The sequence below is a fragment of the Myxocyprinus asiaticus genome, chromosome 5, assembly GCF_019703515.2.
Source record: "Myxocyprinus asiaticus isolate MX2 ecotype Aquarium Trade chromosome 5, UBuf_Myxa_2, whole genome shotgun sequence".
NCBI lineage: Eukaryota > Metazoa > Chordata > Actinopteri > Cypriniformes > Catostomidae > Myxocyprinus > Myxocyprinus asiaticus.
Window position 1 is genome coordinate 25,082,051 of NC_059348.1, and position 16,114 is coordinate 25,098,164.

Below are 16,114 nucleotides of genomic sequence, written 5' to 3' on the forward strand. Positions count from 1 at the left end.
CCCTAGTGGTGCCCTTTTTATGCCGTATGAAGTGCTGTGTGTTCTTCCCAAACAATTCAACCTTAGTTGTCAGCCCACAAAACATTTTCCCAGCACCATTGTGGAGCGTCAGCTTGATCTTTGGTAAACTTCAGTCACACAGTTGGTAAGCAACGGTTTCCTTTGTGGTGTCCTGCCATAGACACCATGCCTGTTTAATGTTTTCCATATAGTTAACTCGTGAACAGAGATGTAAACCAGTTCCAATGATTCCTTCAAGTCTTTAGCTGTCACTCTAGGGTTCTTTTCTTTTCTTTTTTTTTTTTTTTTTACCTTTGGAGCATTCTGCAGTGTGCCCTTTGAGTCATCTTGGCTGGATGGCCACTTCTAGGGAGAGCAGCCACAGTACTAAATTATCTCCATTTATAGACAATTGTCTAACTGTGGACAGATGAATATCTAAGCTCTTCGAGATAACTTTGTAACCAGCTTTATTCAAAGCAACAATTCTTGATTGTAGGTCTTCTGAGATCTCTTTTTTTTTTTTTTTTTTTGCCAGGCATGGTCCATGTCAGCAGATGCTTCTTGTGAATAGCAAAACACTGTTTAGTGCTTTTTATATGTCAAAGTAGCTCTAACCCTCACCTCCAATCTTGTTTAATTAATTGGATGCCAGGTTTGCCAACTCCTGACTCTTTTGTTATTCCTTGACTCTTTTTATTTTTTTTAGCTTTTGTTGACTAGGGGTTCACAAACTTTTTCCAACCTACACTGTGAGTGTTTAAATTATGTATTCAATATGTACAAGGACAATGCAATAATTTGTGTGTTATAAGTTAAAACAGATTGTGTTTGTTAATTATTGTAACTTAGATGGATATCAAACCAGATTTTAAGACAAATTTATATATAAATGCGGGTAATTCCAAAGGGTTCACATATTTTTCTTACCACTGTAGCTAGTCAGATGCACTATCATATAGGTAGATAGATACATAGATACATGCACATATGTGTTGTTGCATTGTACTTACATTTAAAGGACCTGCTATTAATTATATTTGTAGTTACTGTGTTAACCTTACCCCAACCCAACACTCCTTAACCTATGCGAATGTCAATCTCAGTAGCATCGAATGTTGGTCTTGTATGACTTTTGCAGAACAACATGTAGTTACACAATAAGAACATTGTATTGTAGGTATTTTAATGTTAGTACCCAGTAGTTAAAGGGATAGTTCACCCAAAATTGAAAATTCTCTCATCATTTACTCCATTTCAGATGTGTATGTCTTTCTTTCTTCTGCAGAACTCAAACTAAGCAAGTGAATGGTGGCCAGACCTTTGAAGCTCTAAAAAGCAGATTAAGGCAACATTAAAATAATCCATTTAACTCCAGTAGTTTAATCAATGTCTTCTGAAGTTATCCAGTTGGTTTTGGGTGAGAAAAGACCAAAATATAACTCCTTTTTCACTGTATCATGCCATTGCAATCTCTTGGCACAATCATGATTTCAAACTCGATTACACTTCCTAGTGCTTGACGCATACGCAGAGCACTAGATGTCGCTATAGGACATGTGTAATCGAGCTTGAAATCATATTCGCAAAGGAGGCCGCTGTCAAGATTTATAGTGAAAAAGGAGTTACATTTTGATCTGTTCTCACCTAAAACTGATTCGATCGCTTCATATGACATTGATTAACCCACTTGTGTCGTATGGATTACTTTTATGCTATCTTTATATGCCTTTTTGAGTTGCAAAGGCCTGGCCACCATTCACTTGCATTGATGGGACCAACAGAGCAAAGATATTCTTTTAAAAGTCTTTGTTTGTGTTCTGAAGAAGAAAGAAAGTTATACACATCTGAGATGGCATGTGGGTGAGTCCAAAACTGTTCTCAACTGATAAGAGAATTTTCATTTTTGGGTGAACTAACCCTTTAAAGACACCTAATCTAAAGTGGGACAGATTAAAGTTTTTGACAGTTTTGGAGTTTGATTAGTCTTGACAGATTAGTTAGTTAGTTAGATTTTTTTGATCGTTCACTGTACCCAAACCGTCATTACGATCAGTTAGAAACATGCAACATGTCAAAACAGTCTGTAGAGAATTTTTGGGATGTAGCTGTAGTAATGTTAAAATTGACCTTTAAGAGTTATATTTTATTATTTGGATTTAGCATTGTTTTTTCCCCTGCTGTCTGTGTCCTATCTGAACACACTTGCTACCCATTTTGGGATGTGAGCCACTAACATTATTTCCTTTTTTTCCATAATCTTGCAGCTTTAGAAAACATGACCTAATATGTCATATCCCTACTGTTTTCTTTCTACAGCTCCCGATTCTGGTGTCCTCGGTGGTCAGCTTGTATTTCTTGGAGTTGACAGACATTTTTAAACCAGTGCGTTCAGGCTACAGCTGCAATGACCGCAGTCTCAGCATGCCTTACATTGAGCCCACAAAAGAGGTTATCCCCTTCCTCATGCTCTTTAGTCTGGCTTTCGCAGGGCCGGCGGCAATGGTAAGCACCAGAGTTGCACTCACACTTTATTTAGTCTAGAGGACACTCTTACTGAATCATTTAGGCATTGTGTTTGATCTCTGTTAGAGGGACAAGAATGAATATTGAAATGATTATATAATATTGTTAATTTTTTATGTTGTGCCTCCAATTTCTGTGTACTTACCTAAATTTGAAGGGGATGAATAAATCTTTGCTGTATTTTACTGTAAATTGCTGCTTGTTTAGTGCATATTCATTTTAAAATGCGGAGTGTGAAATTTCTGCGTCACTAAAATAATATAAAAATGTAAAATGTATGTGAAAATGTAAAAATTACCATTTTCAAAGAAGTTTTCATGAACACTTCTGTCTGCCATTGGTTGGCTCATGACATTGGTCAATGTTGCTGTGTTGTCAGGCTGGTCAGGATGCTCAAAGAAACAAAGCAATGTTTTTATAGCACCGCAGTGTTTAAACGTTTCAGAGAATCTATCTACCAATGTAAATTAGTGTATTTTATAGTGAAATATGTCTAACCAAAATTCTTCACTTTCACACGTTACTTTAAGTCTCTCAGATTAAACCCACAAGCCCTTATTTCACATGAAGAAAGACCTTATAAGATTCTGTTTTTCTTCCTTCTATCATCTCAGGCGTGACACAGGGCCCCTCTGTGACACACCATGTCATTAACATTGAGTGTAGGAACCCACACAACAAATAACATTTGCCGTTACACGATTGTTAAATGAAAGTGAAACCGGAGCACTTTGCATTCACTAAAATCCTTGTGTAAATTTTCACGAGAGTTTGGCATGAACCTGTGCAGACGGCGTGTGCATCATAGCGCTTGGAGTCTGGTTTAGAAGTGGTTAATCTTCACACACTCTTTAGGAGCTGCACTCAGTGCTCAGTGAGATGGAGTTCAACTTAATGAGACACTCATTCCCTTATTTGGACAGTAAATTGTGATTTGAAATTAAAGTGCACAATAATCACGGTTATCTCAAGTAAGATAAAATAACTGCGATTAGATGATTATTTAATCATCACGAAAGGTCAAGGCCTCTCACCTTATCTAAATTGTTAGCATTTATATATGTATTCTCTCTCTTTTTTCTCTTTCTTGCTCTTTGGCTGTCATGTTCTTTCTCTTTTGCATGTTTTCTTCTCCCCTCACTGCCAGGGCAGTTTTGACTGCCGCCGACCCAGCATGCATTTAAAGCATGAGCTGGGCGACAAGGCGCCAAGCCTCTCAGTTCATGTTGTGAGTGCATCGTCAAAACCCTGGGTGATAAACGCATGAGTCTAATAGATTGGCCTCAAATAGCCTTTTACCATCTGTATACATGTCTATATGTGAGGTTTACACAATCACTGCAAAGGCAGCTCAGATAATTGCCAATGGAAATTTCTCCAAGGCCTAGCTGTCACACCCCTTCTGAATTTCTAATATGCAAATTTTTGGATCTTTAAAATTTTTTGGATATTATAGCTTATATCGTGTATTAGCTGGATTTTAGAAAGTAGGTCACTGGTTCACAGCTGCTGTTATCTTATGTTCAAAATGGCTTCAAATAAATGCATTATTCCAGTGTCGATCTCATATCGTTATTGTGAATAAGTACCTGTATTCATAAGAGAGCAGATTCATTCAATGTTTAATGACAAATTTGTTTCAACTTCTCAGTACCTCACTTGGATACCAAGTACCTCATCATATTATGTGCTCCACCATACTGGCATAATTAGATTTGCAAGACAGTTATTCTCATTTAACTTACTCAAAAAAACACATCTTAAAACAGCCTAAGATGGGTTCCTAGTCTAAGCTGGTTTAAGCCAGTCTGGCTGGTCTCCCAGTCTGTCCAAGCTGGTCTTCATTTGGTCTAGCTGGTCTGGCCAAGCTGCTTGGTCTAGCTGGTCTGGCCAAGCTGCTGCTTGGCTGTTTTATCTGGTTGGCCTGCTGGTCTTCAAGTATGATTAGCTAAAAAGTGCCCAAAGCATGTATACTGAAATCAACCCCATTCAGCCAATTACTAACAAAAGCCATCCACCATCAGACAATTTTGCATCAATTTAAGCATAAACGCATTTCCATCTAGTGCAATTGATAGCATGTTGGGTGAGTAAACTCCAAGACATGGGTTCTGATCCTGTGAAAACCAGGGAGTAATTGTGTTAAATTGTGAGTGCGATTTCGGGGGTTGAATTTTCACTTTAAAATGATATTTTGACTGCACTGAGGGTAAAGTTTAGGTTTGAGGATTGGGTTAGGAGTAGGGCTGGGCGGTATATCTACTTTTTAAGGTACATCGATATATTTTCAAATGAGATATAGGATGAGACAATACTGTTTTTTCAGAGTTTTTGCTTTAATGTTATATTTTGGCCACTAGCGGTCCCTATGGTACTCATGTCTATCTTGTGCCTCTTGTAATCAGTGCCATTGTTTTCACATGTGCCTCGTTCTGGGCTGTGTATTTAAGCTGATCACTTCCTTTTGTTTCTTTGCTTGGTTATTGATGTTCCTAGCCAGTTGCTGCCGTAAGTCTGCTCTAGTTCTAAGTACTAAACTTTGAAAGCCTTTTGGATTGTTTTTTTTCCCTGTGTTTATTTTTGCTGTTTTTTGGTGTCTTTTTCCTGAGTTCTTTGGAGATTGTTTTTTTCCTCCTTTTGGATCCTTTTTGGACTAAAGATTTTTCTGTTTTGTGGTGGTCAGTAAGAAATTGCTTTTTGTACCCTTTTTGCTATTTTTGTTAATAAACTCTTCTGAGTTCATTTAAGAACGCGTCTGACTATTGGGTTCAACTCCCTTCTGTGGCTCAGTGGTGGAAATTAAGACTCTCGCGCCAGAGACCCAAGTTCGAATCACAGATATAGTTTGATGTTGCATTACATAACCTGTTTCTTCCGTAAAGCCGTGCCTGTGTTTGCATCTTTCCTCTCTCATAACTCTCTGCTTACTGCCAAAGAAGACCTGGTTAGTAAAAAGAAAAACAATGGTTCAATAATTTGGAGATGGTTCAGATTTAAAAGATCAGATGAGCAGCAAAACCATGTCATCTGTAGAGAATGCCATAAACAGGTTGCATCCAAAAATGGAAGCACTTCAAGTCTCTTCCACCATTTACAATTGCGCCATAAACTGCAGTACGAAGAGTGTGTTAAACTTTGTGGTGCTGCTGCAACCCTGGCCGCGAAGCCTTCGCAACCCAAAAAGTCTTCTGCCCCGAAACAAAGCACGTCGCAAGCTTCATTTACCATCTCAAATGTGGCTTTGTCTTACAACTAAACATTTAGCCCACTTCGTAGAAAATACCAAGATGGTATCGCCATTCAGCCTAAAAATACCGGGATATAATTTTTGTTTCATATCGCCCAGCCCTAGTTAGGAGGTAGAGTTAAATAAATATGCATTCCTGTTTACTGTATTACATCATTTACAACTAAAAATACAACTCGCTTGTGGCGCTACCCTGGGGACATTTCACCTGGAAACTTCCAGCTTTGGCCACCGGGGGAAAGTGTTCGAAATTTCAGTAAGCACAGACCCAGTTCAGCAGCAGAACTTTCGAACTACTTTTTGCCGAATTCACAGTGTAATCATTCTTGACCAACTGAAAAGTGCCCAAAGCCCCTCTAAAACCAGCAAACAGACCAGGCTTGTCTAAGACCAGCAAACAATCATCGGCAATGTAAGCTCTATCGCAAATGCTTTTCCATAACTTTATCCTGGGCATTATGAATTTGTTAGCTTTGCCACTGTTAATGCATGGAGACTTCTATTTTGATCTGCAGTGAAGCATGGGGAGAAATGGCCACCTCAGCCCAAATATTTGAGTCATAATTTTGTCTTTGGACTCGCATCTAATGACTCAACACACCTGCTTCAAATACCTTGGGATTTAATGTCCACCATTGTGCCTGTACCAAAGCAATCCAAAATCACTTGCTCAAATGACTGGTGTCCTGTTGCTCTGACCCCCATCATCAGCAAATGCTTTGAGAGACTAATCAGAGATTACATCTGCTCTGTGCTGCCTCCATCATTGGACCCATTGCAGTTTGCTTACTGCAACAACCGCTCCACTGATGATGCCATTGCATCTAAAATACACACTGCTCTCTCCCACCTGGAAAAAAGGAACACTTATGTGAGAATGCTGTTTGTAGACTACAGCTCAGCATTCAATACCATAGTGCCTTCCAAGCTTGATGTGAAACTCTGGGCTTAAACAGCTCGCTGTGCAGCTGGATCCTGGACTTCCTGTCAAGCAGATGCCAGGTGGTTAGAATGGGCAGCAACATCTCATCACTGACCCTCAACACTGGAGCCCCGCAGGGCTGTGTTCTCAGCCCACTCCTGTATTCCCTGTACACACATGACTGTGTGGCAACACATAGCTCCAATGCCATCATTAAGTTTGCTGATGATACTACGGTGGTAGGTCTGATCACTGACAGTGATGAGACGGCCTACAGAGAGGAGGTGCACACTCTGACATGCTGGTGTCAGGAGCACAACCTCTCCCTCAACGTCAGCAAGACAAAGGAGCTTGTGGTGGACTTCAGGAGAAAAGACAGAGAACACAGTCCCATCACCATCAATGGAGCACTGGTGGAGAGAGTCAGCAGCTTCAAGTTCCTTGGTGTCCACATCACTGAGGAACTCACATGGTCCGTCCACATTGAGGCCATTGTGAAGAAGGCTCATCAGCGCCTCTTCTTCCTGAGACGGCTGAGGACGTTTGGAATGAACCGCCACATCCTCACACGGTTCTACACCAGCACTGTAGAGAGCATCCTGACTGGCTGCATCACTGCCTCGTACGGCAATAGCACCGCCTACAACCGCAAAGCCCTGCAAAGGGTGGTGTGAACTGCCAGACACATCATCGGAGGTGAGCTTCCCTCCCTCCAGGACATATATACCAGGCGGTGTGTGAAAAAAGCTCGGAGGATCAGAGACTCCAGCCACCCAAGTCATGGGCTGCTCTCACTGCTACCATTAGGCAGGCGGTATCGCAGCAGCATTAGGACCCACACCAGCCAACTTCATGACAACTTCTTCCCCCAAGCAATCAGACTTCGGAACTCTTGATCTCTCATGATCAATATACATCAGCACCGCACTTTATTAATCTTATTATCTCACACTGGACTGTCTTAAATTATATTCTCTCTTAACAACACACTGGCAACTGACTATCAACCAACAGCCCGAATGTCAATACAGTACAATACAACCTACTGTATATTTTATATATACTATATATACTATTTTTATTGTATAATGTTTATTCTATATTGTATGTGTATTCTATATTGTGTGTATTGTATACTGTACAATATTCTATATTGTGTGTATTGTATAATGTATATTTTATATTATTATTTGTATATTGTGATGTGTGTAATTATGTGTATATTAGATATGTTAATTGTGATGTGTAAATCTGTTTATTGTAAACTGGTATATGTCTCATCTATGTCTCATCACTGTCATGACTGCTATGTTGCTCGGAACTGCACCCAAGACTTTCACCCCCTATTGCACTTGTGTATATGGTTGTGTGACAATAAAAGTGAAGTGAAGTGAACCTAAATCACTCATGTGTTTTGGGCTTAAGTATGGTCATTATGGCTGAGTCTGTGCTAGAGGGCGACGTGTGAATGTGTGTCCTGCTGGTAGCTCCAGCTGTTGTGGTAGCGCCTGCTTCAATAGAGTACTGCACTTGACTGAGGGTGGATGGCAAGTGTGATCTCAGGGGGGGTATGATCGCATGATGCTCTCTTTCACTCTCCATTTCTCTTGCTCTCATCATTCGCAGTAGATGCACCCTTGCAGAAGGATTTACATATACATCTGTGGGGATCTGCTTCCATTTGCATGGCATTAACTGTTTATTCATTGCCATAATGGAGGCCTGGATTACTTTCAACCCCCAATCCCCCAAATTTAAAATATTGGATGAATTCCCTCTCATATGGCTATGAATGAATGTCTGGATGGGACAGATTACTTTAATTACAGTAATGGATTTAACGTGTCTGTGATTGTATTAGAAGTGACCCCTGGAGGCTATTAGAAATAACAGGGTGCTGTATGTTTGGGTAAACACAGATGACCATCTTCCCACAGATTATGATTGGGGAAGGGATCCTGTACTGCTGTCTGGCCAGAAGAAATCTCGCCATCAAAACAGAGGCTAACATAAATGCTGCTGGCTGCAATTTCAACTCTTACATCCGACGTGCTGTGAGGTTTGTGGGTATGTGTATATTTTTCTGCCATCTGTAACTCTATAAAAAAAATTGTTGATTCACCTATTATTGGCATTACAACTAATATGGCAATGTATTGATATTCCTCAAACATTATGCTTAGGGGTTTTCTCTGCTAAAACCATGACCCTACATGTAAACTTCTGCAATTTATTCAGTCTGAAAAGCTTGTCAGACTGATTTTATTAAAATTTTGTCATGTAGATAATTTCATTCTTGGATGTGCTTTCTATATATGGTTTTTGTAAGCATAATTTTAAGAAATTTTTGGTATTTTGAGATTATTTACTGTGAGATTAAATGTTGAAAATATCCCACTGATGTACATTGACAGATTATACAGCATTCAAAATGTAAACACAATGTTGACAGAGGTCAACTGATATTGGACTTTGCAGATACCGATAACTCATGTGTTGGAAAAGGCAGGAAAACCTGTTTCAAATCAGATTTGTTGCATTACGTGGGACTGTTAACCCTAAACAAGGCCAAAACACACCAGGGACTTTATTTTGAAATGAAGACTGGGCTCCATTGCTCTATATTTAAGTGTTATCCAAATTAAGCTTTTTATAGCCTATATATACACTAGATCAGGGGTTTTCAGTGTTAAACAGTAAGCCCCCCCCCGACAAAATGTACAAGACCCGCCCCCCCTTTAGCTATAATTTTCATTTTTCTTCACAATACATTTTTTAGGTGTTTATTTATCTATTGATTTTGCTTGGTGAATTTTTCATCATTCTCCGCGCCTCACCTGACAACATCTGGCGCCTCCCAGTTTGAAAACCATGGCACTAGATGAAGGGTTATATATATATATATATATATATATATATACACTGTATATAACAGTAAAACAAAAATGTTGATTTTACTCAAACACATACCTATAAATAGTCAATCCAGAGTATCTGATAAATTTGCAGTGGTCTCTTTATTTTTTCCAGAGCTGTAAATGTGTGTATTTGTGTGGGTAAGTATGTGACATATATATTATATAAACTCAGCAAAAAAAAAAAAGAAATGTCCTCTCACTTTCAACTGCTTTTATTTTCAGCAAACTTAATGTGAAAATATTTTTATGAACATAAAAAGATTCAACAACTAAGGCATAAACTGAACAAGTTTCAGAGGCATGTGGCTAACAGAAATGGAATAATGTGTCCCTGAACAAAGGGGGGGTCAAAATCAAAAGTAACAGTATCTGGTGTGGCCACCAGCTGCATTAAGTACTGCAGTGCATCTCCTCCTCATGGACTGCACCAGATTTGCCAGTTCTTGCTGTGAGATGTTACCCCACTCTTCCACCAAGACACTTGCAAGTTCCTGGACATTTCTGGGGGTAATGGCCCTAGCCCTCACCCTTCATTCCAACAGGTCCCAGACGTGCTCAATGGGATTGAGATCCAGGCTCTTTGCTGGCCATGGCAGAACACTGACATTCCTGTCTTGCAGGAAATCACACACAGAACGAGCAGTATGGCTGGTGGCATTGTCATGCTGGAGGGTCATGTCAGGATGAGCCTGCAGGAAGGGTATCACATGAGGGAGGAGGATGTCTTCCCTGTAAAGCACAGTGTTGAGATTGCCTGCAATGACAACAAGCTCAGTCCGATGATGCTGTGACACACTGCCCCAGACCACGACGGACCATCCACCTCCAAATCAATCCCGCTCCAGAGTACAGGCCTCAGTAACGCTCATTCCTTCGATGATAAACGTGAGTCCGACCATCACCCCTGGTGAGACAAAACCGCGACTCATCAGTGAAGAGTACTTTTTGCCAGTCCTGTCTGGTCCAGAGAAGGTGGGTTTGTGCCCATAGGTGACATTGTTGCTGGTGATTTCTGGTAAGGACCTGCCTTACTACAGGCCTACAAGCCCTCAGTCCAGCCTCCCTCAGCCTATTGCGAACAGTCTGAGCACTGATGGAGGGACTGTGCATTCTTGGTGTAACTCGGGCAGTTGTTGTTGCCATCCTGTACCTGTGATATTCGGATGTACCGATCCTGTGCAGGTGTTGTTACATGTGGTCTGCCACTGCGAGGATGATCAGCTGTCCTTCTTGTCTCCCTGTAGCACTGTCTTAGGCGTCTCACAGTACGGATGTTGCAATTTATTGCCCTGGCCACATCTGCAGTCCTCATGCCTCCATGCAGCATGCCTAATGCATGTTCACGCAGATGAGCAGGGACCCTAGGCATCTTTTGGTGTTTTTCAGAGTCAGTAGAAAGGTCTCTTTAGTGTGCTAAGTTTTTATAACTGTGACCTTAATTGCCAACCGTCTGTAAGCTGTTAGTGTCTTAACGACCGTTCCACAGGTGCATGTTCATTAATTAATTATGGTTCATTGAACAAGCATGGAAAACATTGTTTAAACCCTTTAAAATAAAGATCTGTAAAGTTATTTGGATTTTTACAAAATTATCTTTAATATACAGTGTCCTGAAAAAGGGACGTTTCTTTTTTGCTGAGTTTATACACATATACATATATACTTTAACATTGTTCTTTTTCTGCAGTTCAAGCTATTTCTGTCAGGAAATGCAAATCTAGTTTTGTCCGTTTCATCTCTTTTCAGTAGTTTAAACTTCCGTCTTGTATATGATATCTGATATTAATAATGAAAACTCCATCTATTTTGTCACACACTTATGAAACCTACTTACTACTTATGAAATCTACTGAGTGCAATTGCTTTGAATTACTCTGTGTGTGTGTGTGTGTGTGTGTGTGTGGTTATCAGGGGTTCATGTTTTTGGCCTGTGCATCACAGCACTCATCACGGATATAATCCAGCTGTCCACAGGATACTATGCCCCCTACTTCCTCACTGTTTGCAAGCCCAACTACACCAGCCTAAACATGTCCTGTGATGAGAACTCTTTCATTGTGGATGACATCTGCTCTGGGCCTGATAAAGCGGCCATCGACGCTGGCAGGTGAAAGAACATTATCTGTATCATACTGTAGTTCTTGAACCCTAATGCATAGTTACATATAATAATGGTCTAAATTTGGACCTGTGTGGGTATGTGATTAGTCATGATGATTGCAAATATTTTACAAAATTTAATCAAAAAGTTTTTCTGACATATCAAATTACAGTTCACTTGCTCAGAGTTCAAAATGGCAACCCTGCTGAAAAAAAAATTAACATGCATGTAGATGGTCAACATCATATTTTGTGTTTTGGATGCTGGTGTTCCTACCAGGCTTCTTCACTAACTTAACCAGCAAGACTTCCTTTGTCAGTCAGCTTTACTAGAAAGGCCATGCTGGTCCAGATTGATCTCACAGTGAAATCAGAAACAGTAGGTTAACTTTTCTTTAGCTAAAATCAGTCTGAGCTTACAGAAATCGGAAACACTGTCCCGAGTGGCCAAAGAGGTTAGTGTTTTGGGCGAATGGGCACGTGTGAGCAAAATATTTTGTGAGTATTTTTTTGTGAGTTGTTTTTAGCCGTGCAGGCTGTACTGTGAAGGGGAATGCATATTTTATAAACTGATAAACTGTATCCCCAGCCCAAACCTAAACATCAGTGGAGTTAAAATGTAACGCTAGAAGGAACAATGCAACCTCTGAATAGCGCTCATCACTGACTATGCGAACGCAATTACCTCCTGGTTTCAATGTGGGATCTGAACCCGGGTCTCCCAACACTGATGCCGCAATACGCTTCAAGTCATGACACAAGGGAAGGTAAACACACTCAGGGCCGGTCAAATAATAGGCGACACAGACGAGCACTTAGGGCGGCATCGCTTTGGGGCGCCGATCTACCGAGCCAATTTTAGCATGTATCCAGTCTGTGTCTAACAAAATGCGCCCTGTTCATTCCGATAACGTGTTGTGGCGTCCCCCACGGAATATATAGACTGTGTACTAAATGCCTTACTACCATTACATCTTACTGTTTCTGTTATATCCGTGTTTGGCAAAATAGTGAGAGAAGTATGGATAGGATGCATTGTGAACACGGCCATAGACTCACGAGCGTGGGGCTCGTGCATCGGAGCAATACATGAAATAATCATGCTCAATCTTTTCTTCTTAATAAATTTGCCTAACTTGCAGGCTGAATCATTTGAAGTAAAACATATGCAGTAAAACAGTAACGGTATGCTTTAGAGGACAGAAGACAAAAACAACGCTGAATGAAGTGGATATTTACTTACATTTCACTGAAACAAAACCTGCAGCTGCATTCAGTCATTTGCCAGTGATGAAGAAGAGGTCATGTGCGAGTGCTGTGAGCAATTGTCTATTGCAGGTGAAGACATTTTCTAAATAAAAGTGTATCAAAATATTAACATTACATGAAAGTTTAAATCAAAAATTACAAAGCCAATACCATGTTTATTGGACATGTTCCTTGGAGTAGCCTACCATAAATACCATCAAATATTATAAAAAATACCAAGGTATTACCATATTGTACCATCACTGTACCATGATACTGCCACAGCAGGCTTTTGAGAAAAGTAACTTTGATAAACTTCATCTTGTGCTGTGTAATGTGAAAAGGTGTCAGTATGTTTTTAGTCCATAGTTTCATTAATGCTTCACAATATATGTAGGCTACTAAAGAAAATATTCATATGATGCTCCTAAAATTACCAGAAATTAATGCTTTGGTGCTGTTTTTGCAGACTGGAGGGTCTCACCTAGGGAGCCAAATGGGGTAGAACCGGCACTGAACACACTTGTGCCAATGCAAAAATATCTGATAGGAGATATCGCTTTCTGACCATATTATGGCCAATCATAGTGTACTGGAACTCACAAAAACAGCATGCTGACTTCCTGTTTGATTATGTTGGCTAGTTGACTAGAATTTTGGCTGGTAAATATCATGGCTATGCTGTTCCACCAGCTAGTTTAGCACTAAACCAGCATAAACCGGCCTGGACCAGCATGGAAATTTAAGCTGGTCTTTTCAGCAGGGTTGGTTTTAATTTTGTAGCTTTTCAAGATTTCTCCTCATTTTAAAGCTCACCCTAAAACTTAAACATCAGTGATGCACTAAAAGATCTAATTAGATCACTAGATTAGAATATAATCTGTTGTCTGCTGTAAACAGTTTGTAGAAATGTGAAGGCAGCAGAATGAATGTGGCACTGTCCTTTGGCACATGGCATTCCTGTAAAACTCACACAGAGTTCAGTCTGGGTGCTGTGCTCACAATCCTGGTCCCCATTCCAGCATACCCACACCATTTGCGCAGCTCAGCTTTTCAATCTTCCATTCATTTCATAAATTCTCATAAGCCCCAATTATAGCTATTTTAGCTATACATTTATTTTTTATAATGTAAAAATTATATGTAAAGAGGATCATTGTGGTGCATACCCGAAGGTACCTGAAGGCTTGCAATACCATTATACAGCTCTTTGATGTACATTGAAATGTGTGCTAGGAATATTGGTTTGAACAACCATCAACATTTATAGCAGACATTTCTAATGGTCAGGATGTCAACTGGCCAATTTATAAGGTCAACTAGTTTATCTAGATGGTTTTGTTTTATAATTTATTAGGGGTCCAAGCACAGAAGGTGCAGGAACCCTATTGTATTTGTTCCGATTCTCTTATTATATTTTTCTTATTATTATTTTTTTCTGCCATAAAAGTGTCTGGGCGTCAGAGACCGTAAGTTGTAGAGATTCCAAACTTGGCAGGATGGTTCCAAATCACCCCCACTACTCAGGCATACAGACACACATACTTTAGAGACTAGGTGGTGCTATTGCGAACAAAACAAACAAAAATCAAATTTGGGGCCATAAATCTTAAATCGTAAGGGCTAGAAACGAAATTTTCCTCTGATTGCTTGCGTCATGCTGAAGAATTTTAACTCCTGACAGAATTTTGCTCCATCCCTTCATTTTCCCGCTATTTTGGATTGTTTGAAAAAAAATTCAAAACAAATCCGTCCTAGGCCATTTGCCTGATCGGAACCAAACCTGTGCAGAATGATTCAGCAGAGTCCCAATATGAAAATGTATCAAAGGAATTTTGAAATTCTGATTTCTCGTCAAACGGTACGCAAAACGTCAAAGCGTTTTACTAAAACGGATATAACTTTTGAATGGATTGAGCTATTATCAACAAATTTGGTAAATATATGTATGGGCTCATGCTGAGGTCACACAAAATGCACACCTTTGCCTCTTGGTGGTGCTATAATAATTAAACTAAAAATGGCTCTAACTATGGAACTGTTGGTCCGATCGACTTGAAATTTTGCATGCACTGTCTTTGTCCAAGGTGCCATCAAGATCTATGAGCACAGTCGCATATCTTTAAAAACATGGCCACCAGCAGCCAGTCAAATTTCAGCAGCTAATAACATCAAATCTGAATGACCTGCCATTACGAAATTTGAGATATTCATACACAGTGTCAAAATGAGGCTGTGTACCAAGTTTTGTGAGAACCGGCCACAATGTGGCGCTATAACAAAAACATTTACGTTTTTTTTATTCGCATCTGAGCACATTAAAATCAAAATGCTTTTTACCTCTAAATCCTTGTGTCAAGTCATACAAAATGTATATCTCAGTTTTATTTCATTTTATAAAATGTTTCTGCCATTCCTATTTACTGAAAACCATATTTTTTCGAACTCCTCCTTGGGTGTTAATCAGATCTTCACCAAACTTGGCCCAGGTCAGCGCTAGACCATGCAGGCAAAAGGTTATCAAAAGAATTTTGATCTATTAAATCATCTAGAAGGTACAATCGATATATTTGACTAGTGTGGCCCATTATGACTAATATTCCTGTATCTTGTGTGCACAAATGCCAAACTTCACAAAACTGTGTAAATATGGAAAACGGGACATTCTGAGGAATCATGGATCAAATTTCATGGATTTATGATGAACAGGGGGCTAACAGCGAATTTTAAATAATCAGACATTTATCTGACCAATGAAAGCTGTAATATTATTTTTTGTCCAACAGAGGGAGCCACAGGATAAGAAATCATTAAGTCTAAGGCTTTCATAAGTGTATGAATGCATATAAATTTATTTGAAGAAACGTGGTACACTGACAATGTCTTCTGACTTTTATAATATTAGTTTGCAAATAAAGATGTGATTTCCAAAATGATTATAATCAAAATGTCACCTTAATTTTTACATATCCTAAAAATATTGAAAACATATTTGTCAAGTTGCCAGACATGATTAACTGTCACATTGTTTTAGGGATATGTTTGCATATGTCTGGAATTATATTAAGTGTTTATTTTTCCATTATCCAGTTTCTGTCACGCGTCATTTCTATATGGATGCGTCCGAAAACTGTAAATTGCTGCCTTAAAACC

General features: G+C 39.5%; 1 protein-coding gene across 1 annotated transcript in view; it reads left to right on the forward strand.

The window, feature by feature from the left end:
* LOC127440390 (phospholipid phosphatase-related protein type 4-like) overlaps window positions 1-16,114 on the forward strand; it is a 58,096-nt gene that overhangs the window by 11,331 nt on the left and 30,651 nt on the right. Inside the window, exons 2-4 of the mRNA XM_051696919.1 lie at window positions 2,320-2,505; window positions 8,633-8,762; window positions 11,525-11,720. Coding sequence (XP_051552879.1) covers window positions 2,320-2,505; window positions 8,633-8,762; window positions 11,525-11,720 — 512 coding nt within the window. The remainder of the gene's footprint in view (window positions 1-2,319; window positions 2,506-8,632; window positions 8,763-11,524; window positions 11,721-16,114) is intronic.